The sequence below is a fragment of the Salvelinus namaycush genome, unplaced genomic scaffold (genome assembly GCF_016432855.1).
Source record: "Salvelinus namaycush isolate Seneca unplaced genomic scaffold, SaNama_1.0 Scaffold353, whole genome shotgun sequence".
In the NCBI taxonomy this organism is placed as follows: Eukaryota; Metazoa; Chordata; class Actinopteri; order Salmoniformes; family Salmonidae; genus Salvelinus; species Salvelinus namaycush.
In genome coordinates, this window is record NW_024060486.1 from 111,535 (window position 1) to 132,467 (window position 20,933).

At 42.0% G+C, this 20,933-nt stretch overlaps 1 protein-coding gene across 2 annotated transcripts in view; it reads right to left on the bottom strand.

Annotated features, from left to right (window-relative positions):
• Positions 1–20,933, bottom strand: part of LOC120040452 (endothelial PAS domain-containing protein 1-like) — a 63,032-nt gene that overhangs the window by 25,265 nt on the left and 16,834 nt on the right. Inside the window, exon 2 of one of the 2 annotated variants that reach the window (XM_038985601.1) lies at positions 3,084–3,274. In XM_038985601.1, the coding sequence (XP_038841529.1) occupies positions 3,084–3,274 (191 nt within the window). The remainder of the gene's footprint in view (positions 1–3,083; positions 3,275–20,933) is intronic. The other variant, XM_038985602.1, reaches the window with a different exon arrangement.

Genomic DNA, 20,933 nt, shown 5'->3' on the forward strand with positions numbered 1-20,933 from the left:
TCTCAGATGGAAATAAACATAGTTTAAAACGCGGCCTGATACTGTTCTCAGATGGAAATAAACATAGTTTAAAATGCGGCCTGATACTGTTCTCAGATGGAAATAAAGATAGTTTAAAACGCGGCCTGATACTGTTCTCAGATGGAAATAAAGATAGTTTAAAACGCGGCCTGATACTGTTCTCAGATGGAAATAAACATAGTTTAAAACGCGGCCTGATGCTGTTCTCAGATGGAAATAAAGATAGTTTAAAACGCGGCCTGATACTGTTCTCAGATGGAAATAAAGATAGTTTAAAACGCGGCCTGATACTGTTCTCAGATGGAAATAAAGATAGTTTAAAACGCGGCCTGATACTGTTCTCAGATGGAAATAAAGATAGTTTAAAACGCGGCCTGATACTGTTCTCAGATGGAAATAAAGATCGTTTAAAACGCGGCCTGATACTGTTCTCAGATGGAAATAAAGATCGTTTAAAATGCGGCCTGATACTGTTCTCAGATGGAAATAAAGATAGTTTAAAACGCGGCCTGATACTGTTCTCAGATGGAAATAAACATAGTTTAAAACGCGGCCTGATACTGTTCTCAGATGGAAATAAACATAGTTTAAAACGCGGCCTGATGCTGTTCTCAGATGGAAATAAACATAGTTTAAAACGCGGCCTGATGCTGTTCTCAGATGGAAATAAACATAGTTTAAAACGCGGCCTGATACTGTTCTCAGATGGAAATAAACATAGTTTAAAATGCGGCCTGATACTGTTCTCAGATGGAAATAAACATAGTTTAAAATGCGGCCTGATAGTGTTCTCAGATGGAAATAAACATAGTTTAAAACGCGGCCTGATGCTGTTCTCAGATGGAAATAAACATATTTCGTATTCTGAGTAAGAATAATAAGGCTGGTAGTTTTAGAGGAAATGTTTAATGCACATCAAAATCAAGCTTGTCAACAACCATAAGATTCATTGAAACTTTATCCCTGTGAATAGCTGTAATTGACTCAATCAGTCAATCATTCATTCAGTGTCATAGTGGCTGAGGGGCCAGTGTATCAGTGTCCCAGAACCACATGGGCTGCTCTTATACACTGAGTATACAAAACATGACATAGACTGACCAGGTGAATCCAGGTGAAAGCTATGATCCCTTAGTGATGTCACTTGTTAAATCCACTTCAATCAGTGTAGATGAAGGGGTGGAGACAGGTTATAGGATTTTAAAAGCCTTGAGACAATTGAGACATGGATTGTGTCCTGTATGTGTGCCATTCAGAGGGTGAATGGGCAAAACAAAATATTTGAGTGCCTTTGAATGGGGTATGATAGTAGGTGCCAGGTGCACCGCTTTATGTCAAGAACTGCAACGCTGCTGGGTTTTTCACGCTCAACAGTTTCCCATGTGTATCAAGAATGGTCCAATACCCAAAGGATATCCAGCCAACTTGACATAAGTCAATATGGGCCAGTATCCCTGTGGAACGCTTTCGACACCTTGTAGAGTCCATGCCCTGACGAATTGAGGCTGTTCTGAGGGCAAAAGGGGGGGTGGGTGGGGTGTGTGTGTGTGTGTGTGTGTGTGTGTGTGTGTGTGTGTGTGTGTGTGTGTGTGTGTGTGTGTGTGTGTGTGTGTGTTGCATAGCGCCAAGGCAGGTCTGTGTTATGGCTGAGTTGAGAGAAGGAGCGCCAGTCTCACGGTGGCAGAGCCGGGCCTTCCTCTGAGTGCCTTCCAATCACATTCTCCATCCCACTCCAATCAGAAGCACAGCCGTGCAGATAAGACAATCGTCTGTACCATCTCCCCTCTACAGAGCAGCGATTCTGTCCCTCGCCATCCCCTATTGTCCCTCACTGCAAAACTCCAGCCTATTCTGAACCTATACATCCCATCTCCTTTGCTCAATATCCCTCACCTTCTCACTGAACCACCTCTAGGCAGAACACTGAAATAAGTTAAATCTAAGCAAGCCTAAATATCTTATGTTGAGTGATAATTCACTTAAAATGCTTTTTTTTTTTTTACCAGGCTAAATTAGCTAACGCGATTGCCAGATAATGTTGCTTATTTTAACCTTTAAAAAAAGTCTTAATTCAAGTTGTTTATCTTATTTCAAGATATTTTACCTTAATTGTCTTGTAAGATATTTAGGCTTACATAGATTTCACTTGTTGCAGTGAAGTTGCATTGCTTGACCAGGGGAGATGGCAAAGAGAGGCAGGAGATGACCAGGGTGCCATGGAAAGGACCAGAAACTATTGTAAATAATATAGATACATTTTGCATCTGGAGTTGCTTCAGTAGTGTTTTCATGCGATTAAGTCTGATGTCTCCTTATTCCAAAACACAGACATTGTGGAATGCCAGAACAATAAAGAGGTTCCTTTGTCTGTCTTCCGGAGATTCTAATTTTATAAAAGCACGGGAAGGAGGACAAGTGTAATGACCTCCCCCACCCTCCCTCCCAATGCACACACATCCGCCCTGGATCCAAGAAACTTCCAGAGACATGCTTGCCAGATTCTTCTTTCCTCCATGTCTGTCCCCTCTCACCAAGGTTTTACATCATCTGTCCCAGTGCTGTTTCCTTTGTTTACTTCACTGTCACAATTATAGTAGAGTAGGAGGCAGATCAGTGATTCATAATCTTCATCCCATATATCAGTGACCTACTGGGACATTGATATCCTTATAGTAACCAAGTGCAGCAATAATTATCTTGCTATGACTAGATAACAACACACACACCAGGGATTATGGATTTGATAGTCTTGACAGACAGGTGACATAAGTATATCTTCATAAAACATATGTATTTAGTAATAAGTATAAGCTTTATCAGGAGAAGAGTAATAAAGGCATGTGTGTGTGTGTGTGTGTGTGTGTGTGTGTGTGTGTGTGTGTGTGTGTGTGTGTGTGTGTGTGTGTGTGTGTGTGTGTGTGTGTGTGTGTGTGTGTGTGTATGTGTGTGTGTGTGTGTGTGTGTGTGTGTGTGTGTGTGTGTGTGTGTGTGTGTGTGTGTGTATGTGTGTCTTTGTACGTGTGTGTGTTTGTGTGTGTATGTGTGCATGATATAGCGCTGACCTGGGCCGACGACCTTGCGGGTGCGCAGGAAGCTGATGGCCAGTCTCATGATGGAGGCTTTGTCCAAGTGGGAGCTGACGCTGTGTGGGAGGGGCAGCTGATGGGCCAGCTCGTAAAACCCCTCTGTCTCCTTACTTCTACGACAGCGCGCCGCGTCACGAGACTTCTCCTTCCGCCGCTCCGAACTGCTCCTTGACAGGAAGAGAAGTCAGGTCAGGTGGGGATGTCAAGGGTCAAATGATCTATAGGCTACTGGTAGAATGTTCCACTCAATTTCCATTTAAATTCTAGTCAATTCAGAAGGTAAACCAAATTCCAATTCCAAATGTTCCTCATTGAAAATCATTGAAGTGGATTTGAATTTGAATTTCAGTGTACTTCCTGAATTGACTGGAATTTAAATGGAATTGACCTCAAACTTGAACCCAACTCTTAAATAATGTATTGTTTCTTTGTGTTCTTTCTCTCAGGACCAGCACCAATCCCCTGCATTGTATACGGTGAGAGGACACAAACTGGCAAACACGTATAGGATATACTCATTGTGCTCAGCAACAAAAGAGACCCAAATCTCAAGAGAGTCCGTGGCTCAACTTCTTTGAAAGATAAATAGAACCACGCAGAGAATAATTAAGCATGCAACTTTTCCATGTCTTAATATAGCCCTCTAGTCATCTGTTGTCAATCCTGTCCCTCAGTTCTGTACACAATCTCTGGTGGTTCTCACCATAGAGGTCTAGATAGATACAGTGGGTATAGAAAGTCACCACCCCTTTTCAAAATGTTCACCTTTTGTTGCCTTACAGCCTAAAATGAAAACACATAAAATTATTTACACACAGTAACCCACAAAATCCAAGTGAGAATACATTTTTTAAAGAACAGTAAATAAAAGTAAAACAGTAAAATAACCTATTTGGATAAGTGAGTTTGGGGACTTGGTAACAATGGTAACAGACTGCAGATGCGATCATTGGTAATATTGATACTTAACTGTTACTCACAATGCTGTGAGACAGAGAGAGAGAGAGACAGAGAGAGAGAGAGAGAGAGAGAGAGACAGAGAGACACAGAGAGAGAGAGAGAGATGGAGAGACAGAGAGACACAGAGAGAGAGAGAGAGAGAGAGAGAGACAGAGACAGAGAGACACAGAGAGACACAGAGAGACACAGAGAGAGAGAGAGAGAGACAGAGAGAGAGAGAGAGAGAGAGAGAGAGAGAGACAGAGACAGAGAGACACAGAGAGACACAGAGAGAGAGAGAGAGAGAGAGAGAGAGAGACAGAGAGAGAGAGAGAGAGATAGAGAGAGACAGAGACAGAGAGAGAGAGAGAGAGAGAGAGAGAGAGACACACAGAGAGAGAGAGAGAGAGAGAGAGAGAGAGAGAGGGAGAGAGAGAGAGAGAGAGAGAGAGAGAGAGAGAGAGAGACAGAGAGACACACAGAGAGAGAGAGAGAGATGGAGAGTAAAAAAGCTTGCTAAAGATGCACCCAATCACTGAACCCACGTCCTCTGTCTCCGAAAGCAGGTCAGTACCCAAGCCTTGTCACCACAAGCTTCTTAGCTTCTCAAACACACACGTACACACACACACACACACTTTTTTACTTATCGCGACAACAGATTATTAAAGCCATTATGATAACCATAACCACACACAAAGGGCTCTGAATAAAAGATCTTCCAACATCCCAACAAGACATAACTCTCTTCACACACACTCAGACAGGTGGGGTTGAAATATTTCTGAGAGGTTTTTGGGAAGCGGAGCAGAGAGCACAGACAGGTTCTTTAGCAGTCAATCATATGATAGGATTAGTGGTGTCTTACACCTAAATAGAGCTTAGAAGGAGTCCCACTCTCAGAGCGGAGGTGGGTAGTGAGAGTGCACAGAAAACTAAGAGTGCGACGGGAGTCCTGTGGTAGACCCACACAAAGGCATACAGATTTGCAAAAACCGAGAGACACAGACAAAACATTTTGTGTGCTATAGGCTTTGCCTACATCCACAAATTCCAACACAAAAACAGCTTAGGGATGGGGCTGGAGAAATGGAACCACTCTCAAATTCATAGACGCGGCTATGGATGTAGCAAACACAAACATACAGAGTTAATATATCCCCATTCCAGTGAGCACAACACAGGCCCAGTGCCAAGAAAATAATTACTGATATAATAGTACTGGAATGTATTTCCTCCATTTTTATAAATTGCTATAAACTCTAACCCCTGACCTCTGATCTCTTCTGAATTCACAATGAATCCAAAACTATGTCAGAACCACATATTACAATAGCAGAGTGTATTAAAGCAAATCAAAAATAATATGGTGTTTCTGTGTCAAACAGTTTTGTTATATATCACTCTTCTGTGATGTATATAAAGTGTAATATTGGAATTTAAACTCAATGTAATACATTTCAACTCTATGTATGTGAGGTGTATACTTTAGTTTCAAAGTAGATTTGTTTAAGACGACCAATATACACTCTGTGTGACCCTGATTTAGCCCACTGCAGTAAAAGGTTCTGTGTGACCCTGATTTAGCCCACTGCAGTAAAAGGTTCTGTGTGACCCTGATTTAGCCCTCTGCAGTAAAAGGTTCTGTGTGACCCTGATTTAGCCCACTGCAGTAAAAGGTTCTGTGTGACCCTGATTTAGCCCACTGCAGTAAAAGGTTCTGTGTGACCCTGATTTAGCCCGCTGCAGTAAAAGGTTAAACAAGAAAAAAGGGTTGAGTCTGACAAAAGGAGAGGAGAGGCTGCCAAAAAAGCTACAATTACACTAAACCACAAAAGGGTGAGGTAAAATGGGGTGGTTATACAAGATAGGGTGAAAGAACGGCAGGTTGAAGAAAGTGTAAAAGACTTGTAAGTGATGGTAATAGTGTGTAATGAGTTTTGTTTCCTTGGTGTGTTGTCTGCCCAGGGATGCGGTTTGCTGGCGGTTTTACTGGGGCATGGCACGTGGCACAAGGAGGGTGAACTCTGTGTGCCCTGAGCCCTGGCACACCACAGCTACTGTAGTCACATGCCACACACAGTAAAAGATGGTGTATGTTCAGGGGTTTGACTTTTTGTGACTCTTAAAAGCCGCAAGATAAGAGTACGAATAAACTGCCAAGACAAGCAATGAATAAAATAGCAAACTAGTTGAAAACTAAACAAAGCAACAGAATCCTTTACTTTGATATCAAGTTTTCTTTGCTTCAAATCAGTTCACTCAGTGTATTATATATTTGGTTTTCACTGAGAGATTTATTTGGGTCTTGGCAAAGGTTCCCAAAATATTATATCTGACGGGACTTGTCAGGAACTCACTCAATAAGTGGCAAGACTGATCTGAGGTGGACTTGGACTGAGAGTGGTGGCACCAATTTGTTGTTGTCCAGACCTTGTTCTGTTTCCTCCCTCAGTTTTGGATAAACACCGGACTGTGGTGTTCTGAGGAGTTGGTGCTTTGGGTCTGCGCCAGGGTAAGAAGCTCAGACGTTCAAGTCGTTCCCCACAATAGGGTCCCATATTTGCCAACATTAACAGAAACTTCCTCCCTCTCTTGTTCTATTTGTACCAGAGAATAAATCGACATTAAGCTGGTTTCCACAGAGACCGCCTTGGACGGAACGGTGTAACAGAGGCCATGTTCTAAAAACGGGAGACATTTTCCTTTCCTGTGTTGTATCCCATCGGCCAAAGGAAGATGGCGGAGCAGACATCCCTCAGGCTCTGGAGGGATTCTGCAATAGCATACTGTTATCTTGCTTCATCTTGCTACACACCATGTCCTACTATCTGTCATTTTAGCCCTCAAACAGACAAGGAATTGATTTATTGCAAAGTCATCCTTGTCTTATCTATGGTTGGGAGCAAGAGTGATCAGTTAGGAATCTTGCCATGGCCATGCACTCTGACCTCTTGTGGACAATAATACACAATCCGGGGCATTTAACTGGAGGCAATGGAGATGTGTAGTTCAGTGGAGGCTGCTGAGGGAAGGACGGTTCATAACAATGGTTGGAATGAAGCTAATGGAATTGCATCAAACACATAGAAACCGTGTGCTTGATACCATTCCACCCGCCTGTCTTCCCCAATTAAGGTGCCACCAGCCTCCTGTGGTGGTGAAGAGCTACTGTGGGTCAATATCTTATCGAGGTGTTTTTACACTGACCCTTGTCACGTTAAACTATCCCAGAGGTCTGACCTCATTAACCCTGGTCATGTGATTTAGCCACTCCTCACTGTCTGGCTAGTATCTGCGTGTGTGTAAGTGTGTGCGCGTGCGCCGCTAGTGGTGCCACTGTTTGATAGTCTGCCCTATTGTACTGCTCAGTCCCAGTGGAAGATCCAGGATATGAAACAATGGAGTCCCAGCACTGTTCGGGCACTGAGCCTCCCAGTGTACTCAGCGACCCCTCTCACAGGAGACAGTAGCCAATACAGATCCATCCGCCGAAGAGTTCAAACAGTCTAAACATCAATCATCAGACGACCCTTTAATCCAACTACATATCCAACAGCCCATGAAGTCTACAGGCTGACCCCAAGTTGGTCAATACGTCAACCCAGTTCACAGTGAGCCCGGCTTCAACCCTGACATCCAGGGGTGAGCCAACTGGCCATTACTTACAATCCCCAAGGGTCTATCAGGTCTTCAACAGGCTTGTGTTTCATTCTAGCTGTCAAGTGGCATAATTAACTACTGTCAAAAGTGAGGCACAGCCGCTCTGAAGGCTTGTTTAATGGTTATTTGGTCAAAAAGAAAAAGGGAGCGTTTTGACAGAGTGATCATCAGGATTCAACGATCTGGCCACATAGCCTAGAGGTCATCTACTACGAAGCTGCCATGCTGCTAGAGGTGGCTGTTGTGGACAAGAGAGAATGAGAAAGAACAGAGGGAACGATAGAGAGAATTTTTGCACAAAGAGAAAAGATGAGAGAGAGAAGAGAGAATGACAGAATTTCAGCATTAACAGAAGAAGAAAACATGTAGATGAAGAGAGAGACTCAACAAGCCTGTTCAGGTTGAAACATGGAAACCGCTTACTGAGGTTTCCTCATTCTTTGTCTCCTGAAATCCATCTGTATATCAAAGTTATCTACAAAACAGATCAGAAGCCCGGGGACTAGGCAGAGATTACAGGGCCTTAAAATGTATTTCTTTTGAGGTACCATGTCAACACAGACCCCTATCACTGAACCACACATCTCTCTCATCTCCTTGAGAAGCATTGGAAAAACATAATGTTTTTCTTTTTACATTCAGGGTCAGAACAGGCTAGCTAACATCTTAGATTTGCCAGCATGTAAACACAATTCAAGTGTAGCACTAAATGGGCATAGCGTAGCTGATATACAGTGCATTCGGAAAGTATTCGGACCCCATAATGACAAAGCGAAAACAGGTTATTATAAATGTTTGCTAATGTATTAAAAATCTAAAACAGAAATACCTTATTTACCTAAGTATTCAGACTCTTTGTTATGAGACTCGAAATTGAGCTCAAGTGCATCCTGTTTTCATTTACCATCCTTGAGATGTTTCTACAACTTGATTGGAGTCCACCTGTGGTAAATTCAATTGATTGGACATGATTTGGAAAAGCACACACCTGTCTATATAAGGTCCCACAGTTGACAGTGCATGTCAGAGCAAAAACCAAGCCATGAGGTCGAAGGAATTGTCCATAGAGCTCCGAGACAGGATTGTGTCGAGGCACAGATCTGGGGAAGCATCATTGAAGGTCCTCAAGAACCATCATTCTTAAATGGAAGAAGTTTGGAACCACCAAGACTCTTCCTAAAGCTGACTGCCGGGCGACACTGAGCAATCGGGGGAGAAGGGCCTGGTCAGGGAGGTGACCAAGAACTCGATGGTCACTCTGACAGAGCTCCAGAGGTCGTCTGTGGAGATGAGAGAACCTCCCAGAAGGACAACCATCTCTGCAGTACTCCACCAATAAGGCCTTTATGGTAGAGCGGCCAGACGGAAGCCACTCTTCAGTAAAAGGCATATGACAGCCTGCTTGAAGTTTGCCAAAAGGCACCTAAAGGACTCTCCGACCATGAGAAACAAGATTTTCTGGTCTGATGAAACCAAGATTGAACTGGTTGGCCTGAATGCCAAGCATCACGTCTGGAGGAAACCAGGTACCATCCTTACGGTGAAGCATGGTGGTGGCAGCATCATGCTGTGTGGATGTTTTTCAGTGGCAGGGACTGGGAGACTAGTAAGGATCAAGGGAAAGAGGAACGGAGCAAAGTACAGAGAGATCTTTGTTGAAAACCTGCTCCAGAGCACTCAGGACCGCAGACTGGGGCAAAGGTTCCCCTTCCAAAAGGACAACGACCCTAAGCACACAGCCAAGACAACGCAGGAGTGGCTTCGGGACAAGTCTCTGAATGACCTTGAGTGGCCCAGCAAGACCCCGGACTTGAACCCGATCGAACATCTCTGGCGAGACCTGAAAATAGCTGTGCAGCGATGCTCCCCATCCAACCTGACATAGCTTGAGAGGATCTGCAGAGAAGAATGGGAGAAACTCCCCAAATACAGGTGTGCCAAACTTGTAGCATCATACCCAAGAAGTCTTGAGGCTGTAATCGCTGCCAAAGGTGCTTCAACAAAGTACTGAGTAAAGCTACACACTAGAACTAGCTAATACCATTCCATTTGTTCTGCTCCAGCCATTACCACGAGCCCGTTCTCCCCAATTAAGGTACCACCAACCTCCTGTGGTCACAATACACACATAACACAGCAGTCAATCAATCTAGTCTTATGACCTTACACTAACTAACATCCAAGTAAAACATTGTGAAACAAATACACTGACAGATCCCACTTTGAATGCACATTTAAATGCAAACTCTCAATCCTTGCACATGACACACACACACACACACCAACAAACAAACAAACAAACAAACGTCAGGCTTTTGACTCAGCAGTCCAGCTGCAGTCAGGTGTTCTCGCTGCGACCAACAACAGCGTCACAAAATACCTTGTGACATCTTGAAAGGGCGGCGAACATCCCTAAAATAATCTGTGCGCCTCTGCTGCCATCCCAGTCCTGTACTGGCTGGAATCCTCCTGGATCAGACCCCTGTCCTTGACCAGGGCCACACGCATGCAGGCGCACACACAAAATATCTCTTTCTAGGACTAAACTAGCACCCCTTGTACCTTGATGTCTACACAAACAATGTCATCATTCAATTCAAATGTGTTGATACACTTGTCCATTTCAGAATGTTCAGTGCACAGACCATATTAAATGTCATGATCATTAAATGGATACAGTTTTCTTTGGGGGAGAAAGTGTTAGAGGGATTTAATCTTATTTTAACTGCTCTCAGTATCACTTGACGTTTCATGAGAAGCCTACCTTATCTTGCTTAACAAGTTTCAAGTTTTAATGTCACATTTAAAAAAAAAATGTAATCAGGCAAGACAGTTAACAACAAATTCTTATTTACAATGATGGCCTTCCACAGCCAAACCCTCCTCTTACCCGGACGACACTGGGCCAATGGCACGCTATCCTATGGTACTCCTGATCGTGATACAGCCCAGGATTGAACACATGTCTGTAGTAACGCCTCTAGCACTGCAATGCAGTGCCTTAGACCACTGCGCCACTCAGTCCCACATGCACAAGTACAGTGAAATGCCTTTCTTGCAAGCTCAAAACCCAACAATGCAATAATCAATAACAATGTATTACTAGGAAAAAAACACACAAGAAATAAGAATAAGAAATATGAAATACACAATAAAGTAAGTAAGCATACTATATACAGGAAATATTTTAAAAGTCGGTTCCAATACTATATTTAAGTGTGCAGGGATACTGGAGTGATAGAGGTAGATATGTTTAGGGGTAAGGTGACTAGGCAACAGAATATAAGATAGAGTAGCAGCAGCTTGTATGTGAGTGGGTGTGTGCATGTGTAGAGTCAGTATTAATGTATGTGCATATTATATGTGAGTGAGCAAATTATGGAGTGAGTGTTTGTGTGTGTGTGTTGGAGTGACAGTGTGTGTGAGTGTGTAGGGCCCTGTGAGTGTGCATAGAGAAAGTGCACAAACTGAACTAAATGTTCAATAGAGATACAAGGTAAACTCAGTCCGTGTAGCTATTTTGTTAGCTATTTATAGATTTATTGCTTGGGGATAGAAGCTGTCAGACTTGATGCACCGGTAAAACTTGCCGTGCGGCAGCAGAGAAAATAGTCTATGGTTTGGGTGGTTATGGTCTTTGACGATTTTCCGGACCTTCTATTTCTTTTTAACAGGCTTACAAAAACACATGACTGTTCAACAAGATTATGAGAAGTCTGTACAGGAAAACACGTATACATATACCGTATCTTAATTTGACCATCCTGTTGTAGGAATTGTCCTGCACAGCAGGAAATGCAAACTTGTAGTTTATTCAAGGTTTAAAAAGGCTTTTAAAGTTTGTAATCTACACTTTAAAATGTCAGACTGGATTTGCCCCCCCCCCCAAAAAAATCTATCAAATCCTACAAAAAATTTTCCTTTAATTATAATACACATAATAACTCACATTTCCTGGTGCTGCAGGATTATTTTCCTGCTGTTGCAAACTGGCTCAAATTAAGATCCTACATCTGTAGAAAAACAGTGGGCTTTTAAGCTCTGCCAGATCATGATGTAACACTACAATGACAGAGTTGCCTTTGATATTGTCTGTTTCATTTACACATATTCACCGCTAGCTTACGCATTTGACCTGATTTAGCACCTGGCTGAGAGATGCAGGGCCGCTACACTTTCTCCATTCCAACACATTCCTGTAATGTGAGTCAGTATGAATAGATATGCAGTTCAGAACTTGTGGATCTCCGTACAGCCCATCTAGTCAGCCATTGTTTCTCTATTCACTGTAGCTGCTAGCGTGTGTCTGTGTCGTAAACCTGCACATTAATTATAGGAAGCTGGTAAAAACAGAACGATGGCATGACCCTTCTATAGACTGTATAGACATGGGACCAAGAACTGTCCCTTTAGCTTTTCAATGTGAGACGAGGACAGGGGGTACTGAGCCAGTAGAGGAGAAAGCATTAGCGTCGTTCCACCTAAAAAAGCACAAGAAAAGGATTGACACACACTCTCAGATTTTCTGAAATCCTTTCTGTAGTTAGAAACAGATAAGATTAGCATTCCTGGAATATTATTTTGTTGAAATATAATTTGAACTCTAAGAAATTGAGCTACTTATTGCACCCAAATTGGCTATTTTAATATATAGGATTCATATAATATCCAATAAATATAGTACCTAACATCCGATTCTGGCCAAACTTTTTTCTAACAATGAGAGACATGAGGAATCCAAAGAGATGGTCAAAAACCACCCACGGACCCCCACCCCCCACCAAATGCCAATCCCACCAGATTTATTCTAAAATTGATCAGGAAAACAATTCATTTAATCAATCTACACACAATACCCAATAATGACAAAGCGAAAACAGGTTTTTAGAAATGTTTGCAAATTTATTACAAAATAACAATAAAATATCTAATTTACATAAGTATTCAGACCCTTTGCTATGAGACTCTAAATTGAGCTCAGGTGCATCCTGTTTATATTGATCATCCTTGAGATGTTTCTACAACTTGATTGGAGTCCACCTGTTGTAAATTCAATGGATTGGACATGATTTGGAAAGGCACACACCTGTCTACAGTTGAAGTCGGAAGTTTACATACACCTTAGCCAAGTACATTTAAACTCAGTTTTTCACAATTCCTGACATGTAATCCTTGTAAAAATTCCCTGTCTTAGGTCAGTTAGGATCACCACTTTATTTTAAGAATGTGAAATGTCAGAATAATAGTAGATAGAATGATTTATTTCAGCTTTTATTTCTTTCATCACATTCCCAGTGGGTCAGAAGTTTACATACACTCAATTAGTATTTGGTAGCATTGCCTTTAAATTGTTTAACTTGGGTCCAACATTTTGGGTAGCCTTCCACAAGATTCCCACAATAAGTTGGGTGAATTTTGGCCCATTGCTCATGACAGAGCTGGTGTAACTGAATCAGGTTTGTAGGCCTCCTTGCTCGCACACGCTTTTTCAGTTCTGCCCACAAATTTTCTATAGGATTGAGGTCAGGGCTTTGTAGTGGCCACTCCAATACCTTGACTTTGTTGTACTTAAACCATTTTGCCACAACTTTGGAAGTATGCTTGGGTTCATTGTCCATTTGGAAGACCCATTAGCGACCAAGCTTTAATTTCCTGACTGATGTCTTGAGATGTTGCTTTAATATATCCACATAATTTTCCTTGCCATCTATTTTATGAAGTGCACCAGTCCCTCCTACAGCAGAGCACCCCTACAACATGATGCTGTCACCCCCGTGCGTCACGGTTGGGATGGTGTTCTTTGGCTTGCAAGCGTCCCCCTTTTTTTCCCAAACACAACGATGGTCATTATGGCCAAACAGTTCCATTCGTGTTTCCTCAGACCAGAGGACATTTCTCCAAAAAGTATGATCTTTGTCCCCATGTGCAGTTGCAAACCGTAGTCTGGCATTTTTAATGTCGGTTTTGGAGCAGTGGCTTCTTCCTTGCTGAGCGGCCTTTCAGGTTATGTCGATAAAGGACTCGTTTCACTGTGGATATAGATACTTTTGTACCTGTTTCCTCCAGCATCTTCATGGCAGGGTAGCCTAGTGGTTAGAGCATTGGACTAGTAACCAAAAGATTGCAAGTTCAAATCCTCAAGCTGACAAGGTACAAATCTGTCATTCTGCCCCTGAACAAGTTCCTGTTCCTAGGCCTTCATTGAAAATAAGAATATGTTCTTAACTGACTTACTAAGTTAAATAAATGTTTTAAAAAAGTCCTTTGCTGTTGTTCTGGGACTGATTTCCCTTCTTCATCTCTAGGAGACAGAACATGTCTCCTTCCTGAGCGGTATGATGGCTGTGTGGTCCCATGGTGTTTATACTTGCGTACTATTGTTTGTACAGATGAATGTGGTACCTTCAGGCGTTTGGAAATTGCTCCCAAGGATGAACCAGACTTGTGGAGGTGTACAATTTTCTTTCTGAGGTCTTGGCTGATTTCTTTTGATTTTCCCATGATGTCAAGCAAAGAGGCACTGAGTTTGAAGGTAGGGCTTGAAATACATCCACATCCACCTCCAATTGAGTCAAATGATGTCAATTAGCCTATCAGATGCTTCTAAAGACTTGACATAATTTTCTGGAATTGTCCAAGCTGTTTAAAGGCACAGTCAACTTAGTGTATGTAAACTTCTGACCCACTGGAGTTGTGATACAGTGAATTATAAGTGAAATAATCTGTCTGTAAACAATTGTTGGAAAAATTACTTGTGTCATGCACAAAGTAGATGTCTTAATCGACTTGCCAAAACTATAGTTTGTTAACAAGAAATTTGTGGAGGGGTTGAAAAATGAGTTTTAATGACTCCAACCGAAGTGTATGTAAACTTCTGACTTCAACTGTATATAAGGTTCCGAAGGTGACAGTGCATGCCAGAACAAAAACCAAGCCAAGAGGTCAAAGGAATTGTCCGTAGAGCTCCAAGACAGGATTGTGTCGAGGCACAGATCTGGAGAAGGGTACCAAGAACACAGTGGCCTCCATCATTCTTAAATGGAAGAAGTTTGGAACCACCAAGACTCTTCCTAGAGCTGGACACCTGGTCAAACTGAGCAATAGGGGAGAAATGCCTTGGTCAGGGAGGTGACAGAGCTTGAGAGGATCTGCAGAGAAGAATGGGAGAAACTCCCCAAATACAGGTGTGCCAAGCTTGTAGCGTCATACCCAAGAAGACGCGAGGCTATGATCACTGCCAAAGGTGCTTCAACAAAGTACTGAGTAACGGGTCTGAATACATATGTAAATTTCATATTTCAGTTGTTGTTTTTTTTAATACATTTGCAAAAAAAAAAAATTTTAACAGTTTTTGCTTTGTCATTATGGGGTGTGTAGATTGATGAGGAGGGGAAATAATTTAATACATTTTTATTTATTTTTATTTATTATTATTATTATTTATTTGTACCCCCTTTTTCTCCCCAATTTCGTGGTATCCAATTGTTAGTAATTACTATCTTGTCTCATCGCTATGACTCCCATACGGGCTCGGGAGAGACGAAGGTCGAAAGCCATGCGTCCTCCGAAACACAACCCAACAAAGCCGCACTGCTTCTTAACACAGCGTGCATCCAACCCGGAAGCCAGTGGCACAGCTAGTGTGGCACCGCTAGCGCTGCGATGCAGTGCCCTAGACCACTGCGCCACCCGGGAGGCCAATTTAATACATTTTAGAATAACATTTTTTTTGAAAAATAAAGGGGTCTGAATACTTTTCGAATGCACTGTAGGTACCATTGACTTGCATTGGATTTGTGCCACAAATTAAACAAAGTTAGCATTTCAAAAAGTGACCAGGTAAACAACACCAAAGTATGGGGTGCTCTCATACCTTATCCATAAACTGCTTACAGGGTAAGGAAACAAATATGTAAATTTGGATTTGGTTGAACTATCCTTTTAACATTGAAGGGAAAAGCACCATCTAGGGGTCAGAATCTTTGGGGCAATTAATTAGCTTTTAACAAAATAATGTTGCAGGAATGCTAATCTTATTTATTTCTAACTACAGAAATGGTTTCAGAACAATCTGAGATGGTGGGTGTTATGGCTTGCTGAAATGACATGGAACGACCCAGCATGCATTCTGATAAATTCAGGGCCCCTTGGCAGAGAATGCATACCTGACATTCTCTACTGTTCTCTACATCACCTGACATTAACGCTGATGGTACTTAAACTCCTAGCTGTGGCAAGTCACAAGGCCCCAGGGGCCCAGGCACATTGTTAAGGAGGATTCAAAAAGGCAGAACAAGTCTGACATTTTGAGATGTAGCTATGATTGAAGAGCTATGAAGAGCAGAGTGTAGAACTTTGTAAGAGTTTAATGTGATACAAGAGTGTGATATAGTATGTAGAATCTTAATTTGAGCCAGTTTGCTACAGCAGAAAAATAATCCTACAGCAAGAGGAAATGTTCATTATTATGTGGAATATAATTAATGGACATTTTTGTATGGGTTGATGCATTTTCGTGAGGCATGTTGAACTCAGTGCACTGTTGCTCCAGAGTCATGAGTTTTCCTAGTACCAGAGTAATCCTCATCCAGTAGGCGTGTTACCTAATGAGGACCAGTCTGGTTCACACATTCTGTTGGTAAACGTCAAGGCAACAAATACACTTGGGAGTATCAATATCCATTTTCCCTCATATTCTTTGGGAATTCTTTCTTTTCCATCAACCTTTTTTGAATTATGGGCAATTCCACTGTAAGGGAATAGCGCTGAGACTGATTTTTCACTTTAAAATGTATGCCAAACAAAAACCATAGCTTTCAAAGTTTAACAAACCAGACAACTCTGTGCACAAGGATTTATTTGACCAATTTACACAGAACATTTTACAAAAACACACTTAAGGATGCAAAGTTTGGTAAAATAATTTTGGTAAACTATCTCTGAGTTTTTAACTGTACTTCACAGAAAATCATAATTATGGATATGAATGTCATTCTCTTTATGGTAATGTATCCGAAATACATAGACAAAGTTAGACATATGCAATATCCACCTTTGCATATTTGAGTATTATTCTACACACTAGCTATTATTTTAACCCCCAAACAAGACCAAATTTGGTTGGTCCGTCTGGACCAAATCTGAACCTATTGTAGACGTCTATGTTTCACAAATTTGGATATCAAAGTACAGCACAGTAGAGCTCAGTCGAGTACAATACAGTACAGCACAGTAGAGCTCAGTACAGTACAGTAGAGTTCAGTACAGTATAGTTCTGTACAGTACTGTAGAGTAGAGTATAGTTCAGTACAGTACAGTACAATGCAGTACATTATAGTGTATTCAACTCAGCTGTGCTCTGTATTGAACTCTACTCTATGTTACTCTAGAGCACAGTACTCTACTGTGCTCTACTGTACTGTGCTGTGCTCTCCAAACTTGTGAAACATAGACGTCTATGATTGGTTCAGATTTGGTCTGGTCTGGATTGGACCAAATCTGAACCAATCATGGACTTCTATGTTTGGGCCAAATCAAGGCTGGTCCAGACGTGACCAAAATTCAACATCTGTGTAAGTTGAAATAAATTAAAATATAAAAACCAAATTTCAACTACTTTTCAACATCCATGGATGTCCTCTGTGGGTCAGTCCTCAATGGGTGAGGATGCTGGTAACAGTTAATGTAAATAGAAGGGGGCTCATGTGTTGGTGTCAGAAAGAGCAGGGAGAGGTGACAATAACTAGAAATAGAGAGAGGTTTCGCACTTGCTTTGACCACCAGATGACAGAAAGAGAAAGATAACAGTTATGATCTGAGTGAAAGGGAGGACTATAGCAGGTGACCCACCTGTGGTTCGTGACTACTATGATTTCCCATTGTAGCCAATTCAATTGCATTCATTAGTTACAGATTTTTGGGAAATTCTGTTACCAATTTGGTAACAGAATTTTGAGTTTTAATCACTTTATAATTTGTAAACCAAATAGATATCAATAACATCACTATAACTAATTGGTAGTTCTAACTTTACTTGTTACTTCTGTGATCTTTCCTTATCTTCCCTCCTCATTAGAGACATAAATTAGAAAAGATCTTAAAGATCTCAAAGGGACAGGATTCTTAAACTTACACAAGGCAAATCATTTAACCAAAACTGTGTTGATATTAGTTGGCAGGGAACTTTACACCTGCATTATTCTGTTAAAACCCCCTTTGCATCTGTTTGACCAGAAATCAAAACCTTTGCCTATTCCAATACTTAGGTTAGAAAATTGTTGAATAATTGATATAGTGTATGCCTTAATTTATCAAAAATATAGACTCTTAGCTTGCACTTCACACCAGATTTGACATGCTCCTATGAACTTCACATGTTGGAAATGTCCATATGCTTTTTAATGTCATGTACACCACAGAGGATGTCCTTCTTGGTACTCCCAAGTTCAACACACACCCAAGTGAGGTGTGTAGGGTCACAGTCAAGGTCGAACACATGTGGGTAGTAAATACACTGCTCAAAAAAATAAAGGGAACACTAAAATAACACATCCTAGATCTGAATGAATGAAATATTCTTATTAAATACTTTTTTCTTTACATAGTTGAATGTGCTGACAACAAAATCACACAAAAATTATCAATGGAAATCAAATTTATCAACCCATGGAGGTCTGGATTTGGAGTCACACTCAAAATTAAAGTGGAAAACCACACTACAGGCTGATCCAACTTTGATGTAATGTCCTTAAAACAAGTCAAAATGAGGCTCAGTAGTGTGTGTGGCCTCCACGTGCCTGTATGACCTCCCTACAATGCCTGGGCATGCTCCTGATGAGGTGGCGGATGGTCTCCTGAGGGATCTCCTCCCAGACCTGGACTAAAGCATCCGCCAACTCCTGGACAGTCTGTGGTGCAATGTGGCGTTGGTGGATGGAGCGAGACATGATGTCCCAGATGTGCTCAATTGGATTCAGGTCTGGGGAACGGGCGGGCCAGTCCATAGCATCAATGCCTTCCTCTTGCAGGAACTGCTGACACACTCCAGCCACATGAGGTCTAGCATTGTCTTGCATTAGGAGGAACCCAGGGCCAACCGCACCAGCATATGGTCTCACAAGGGGTCTGAGGATCTCATCTCGGTACCTAATGGCAGTCAGGCTACCTCTGGCGAGCACATGGAGGGCTGTGCGGCCCCCCAAAGAAATGCCACCCCACACCATGACTGACCCACCGCCAAACCGGTCATGCTGGAGGATGTTGCAGGCAGCAGAACGTTCTCCACGGCGTCTCCAGACTCTGTCACGTCTGTCACGTGCTCAGTGTGAACCTGCTTTCATCTGTGAAGAGCACAGGGCGCCAGTGGCGAATTTGCCAATCTTGGTGTTCTCTGGCAAATGCCAAACGTCCTGCACGGTGTTGGGCTGTAAGCACAACCCCCACCTGTGGACGTCGGGCCCTCATACCACCCTCATGGAGTCTGTTTCTGACCGTTTGAGCAGACACATGCACATTTGTGGCCTGTAGGAGGTAATTTTGCAGGGCTCTGGCAGTGCTCCTCCTGCTTCTCCTTGCACAAAGGCGGAGCTAGCGGTCCTGCTGCTGGGTTGTTGCCCTCCTACGGCCTCCTCCACGTCTCCTGATGTACTGGCCTGTCTCCTGGTAGCGCCTCCATGCTCTGGACACTACGCTGACAGACACAGCAAACCTTCTTGCCACAGCTCGCATTGATGTGCCATCCTAGATGAGCTGCACTACCTGAGCCACTTGTGTGGGTTGTAGACTCCGTCTCATGCTACCACTAGAGTGAAAGCACCGCCAGCATTCAAAAGTGACCAAAACATCAGCCAGGAAGCATAGGAACTGAGAAGTGGTCTGTGGTCACCACCTGCAGAACCACTCCTTTATTGGGGGTGTCTTGCTAATTGCCTATAATTTCCACCTGTTGTCTATTCCATTTGCACAACAGCATGTGAAATTTATTGTCAATCAGTGTTGCTTCCTAAGTGGACAGTTTGATTTCACAGAAGTGTGATTGACTTGGAGTTACATTGTGTTGTTTAAGTGTTCCCTTTATTTTTTTGAGCAGTGTACTTTAGGTTTTTCTTAGAAAGTCCACATAGTCACACAGCAAATTGGTCAGTGTTGATTTTTCAGTCTAACATTTCTAGTGTTGATTCAGGTGTTAAAGTAACTCTATAAATGTTACATTAACACTCACTGGTGTAAAATAACCCCTGTGTTGGTGTTAATAATCGAGTTAAACCGAAACCACGCCCATCATTATCATATTTCCCAGCATGCTCTATTGCAGATGGATTTATTTGAATAGTTTGTTTCAATGTGTATGTTTTTGTATGTACATTGAATAATATGACATCACAAATATAAAATACTTACATTTTTCTAAACTAAACCAAAATGTTACTTGGACTTATTGCACTCGTTACTGAAATGGTTGTTGCAGTTTAGATATGTTAAGTAGTCTCATATCTTAATCTTCCCAACCCAGCAATTATTCTGAATGCAGGTTGCTGGTGAATAAAAATTACAAATGTTGGATATCCCCATTCCGGCTGGATACCAATAGGAATTACACATCCCTTTGCAAGCCGGCATAATGTGACTTGCAGGCCTGATTTTGCCTGTAAACCATGAGTTTCAGGCCACTGTATTATGGTAAAACTAGGCACTCAAAATAACGCCTTCTGAAATGTGTTATATTGTGCTGAAGAATTCTATTTGAATGATAACATATTCACTAGGATCTCACTTGGTGACGGCCAGAGGACAAAAAATGTATGAATGCAACAACCATGTCTCTTTCATTAACAAATACAGTCATGGGTGGTAACTCTATAATTAATTCAAAAGGCAAGGCACTCTTAGAAATATGCAAATAAGGCTCAACACTAAACAGTGAGTTAATTTAACACTGAAAAGTGTGGAGCCGTATAGACACTGGACTTTCTGCAGAATTTGCTCTGCAGAAAAACCTCAGGGGCCTTGCTTAACCTCCTGTTTAAACCAAAACCTATATCAAAAAACGCCCCCATTGCCACTGTGAGTGACAGCCTACGTTAAAATAATGAGGCTGCCACACCTCCACTTTTTCCTGTTTTTGATTAACATGTCAGTCAAAGACATTGCTTCAACATACCTAACCTAGCACTCCAACCTACCTTTTTTCTGTTGTGTCATTCATCCCTCCCCACGTCTCCTCTT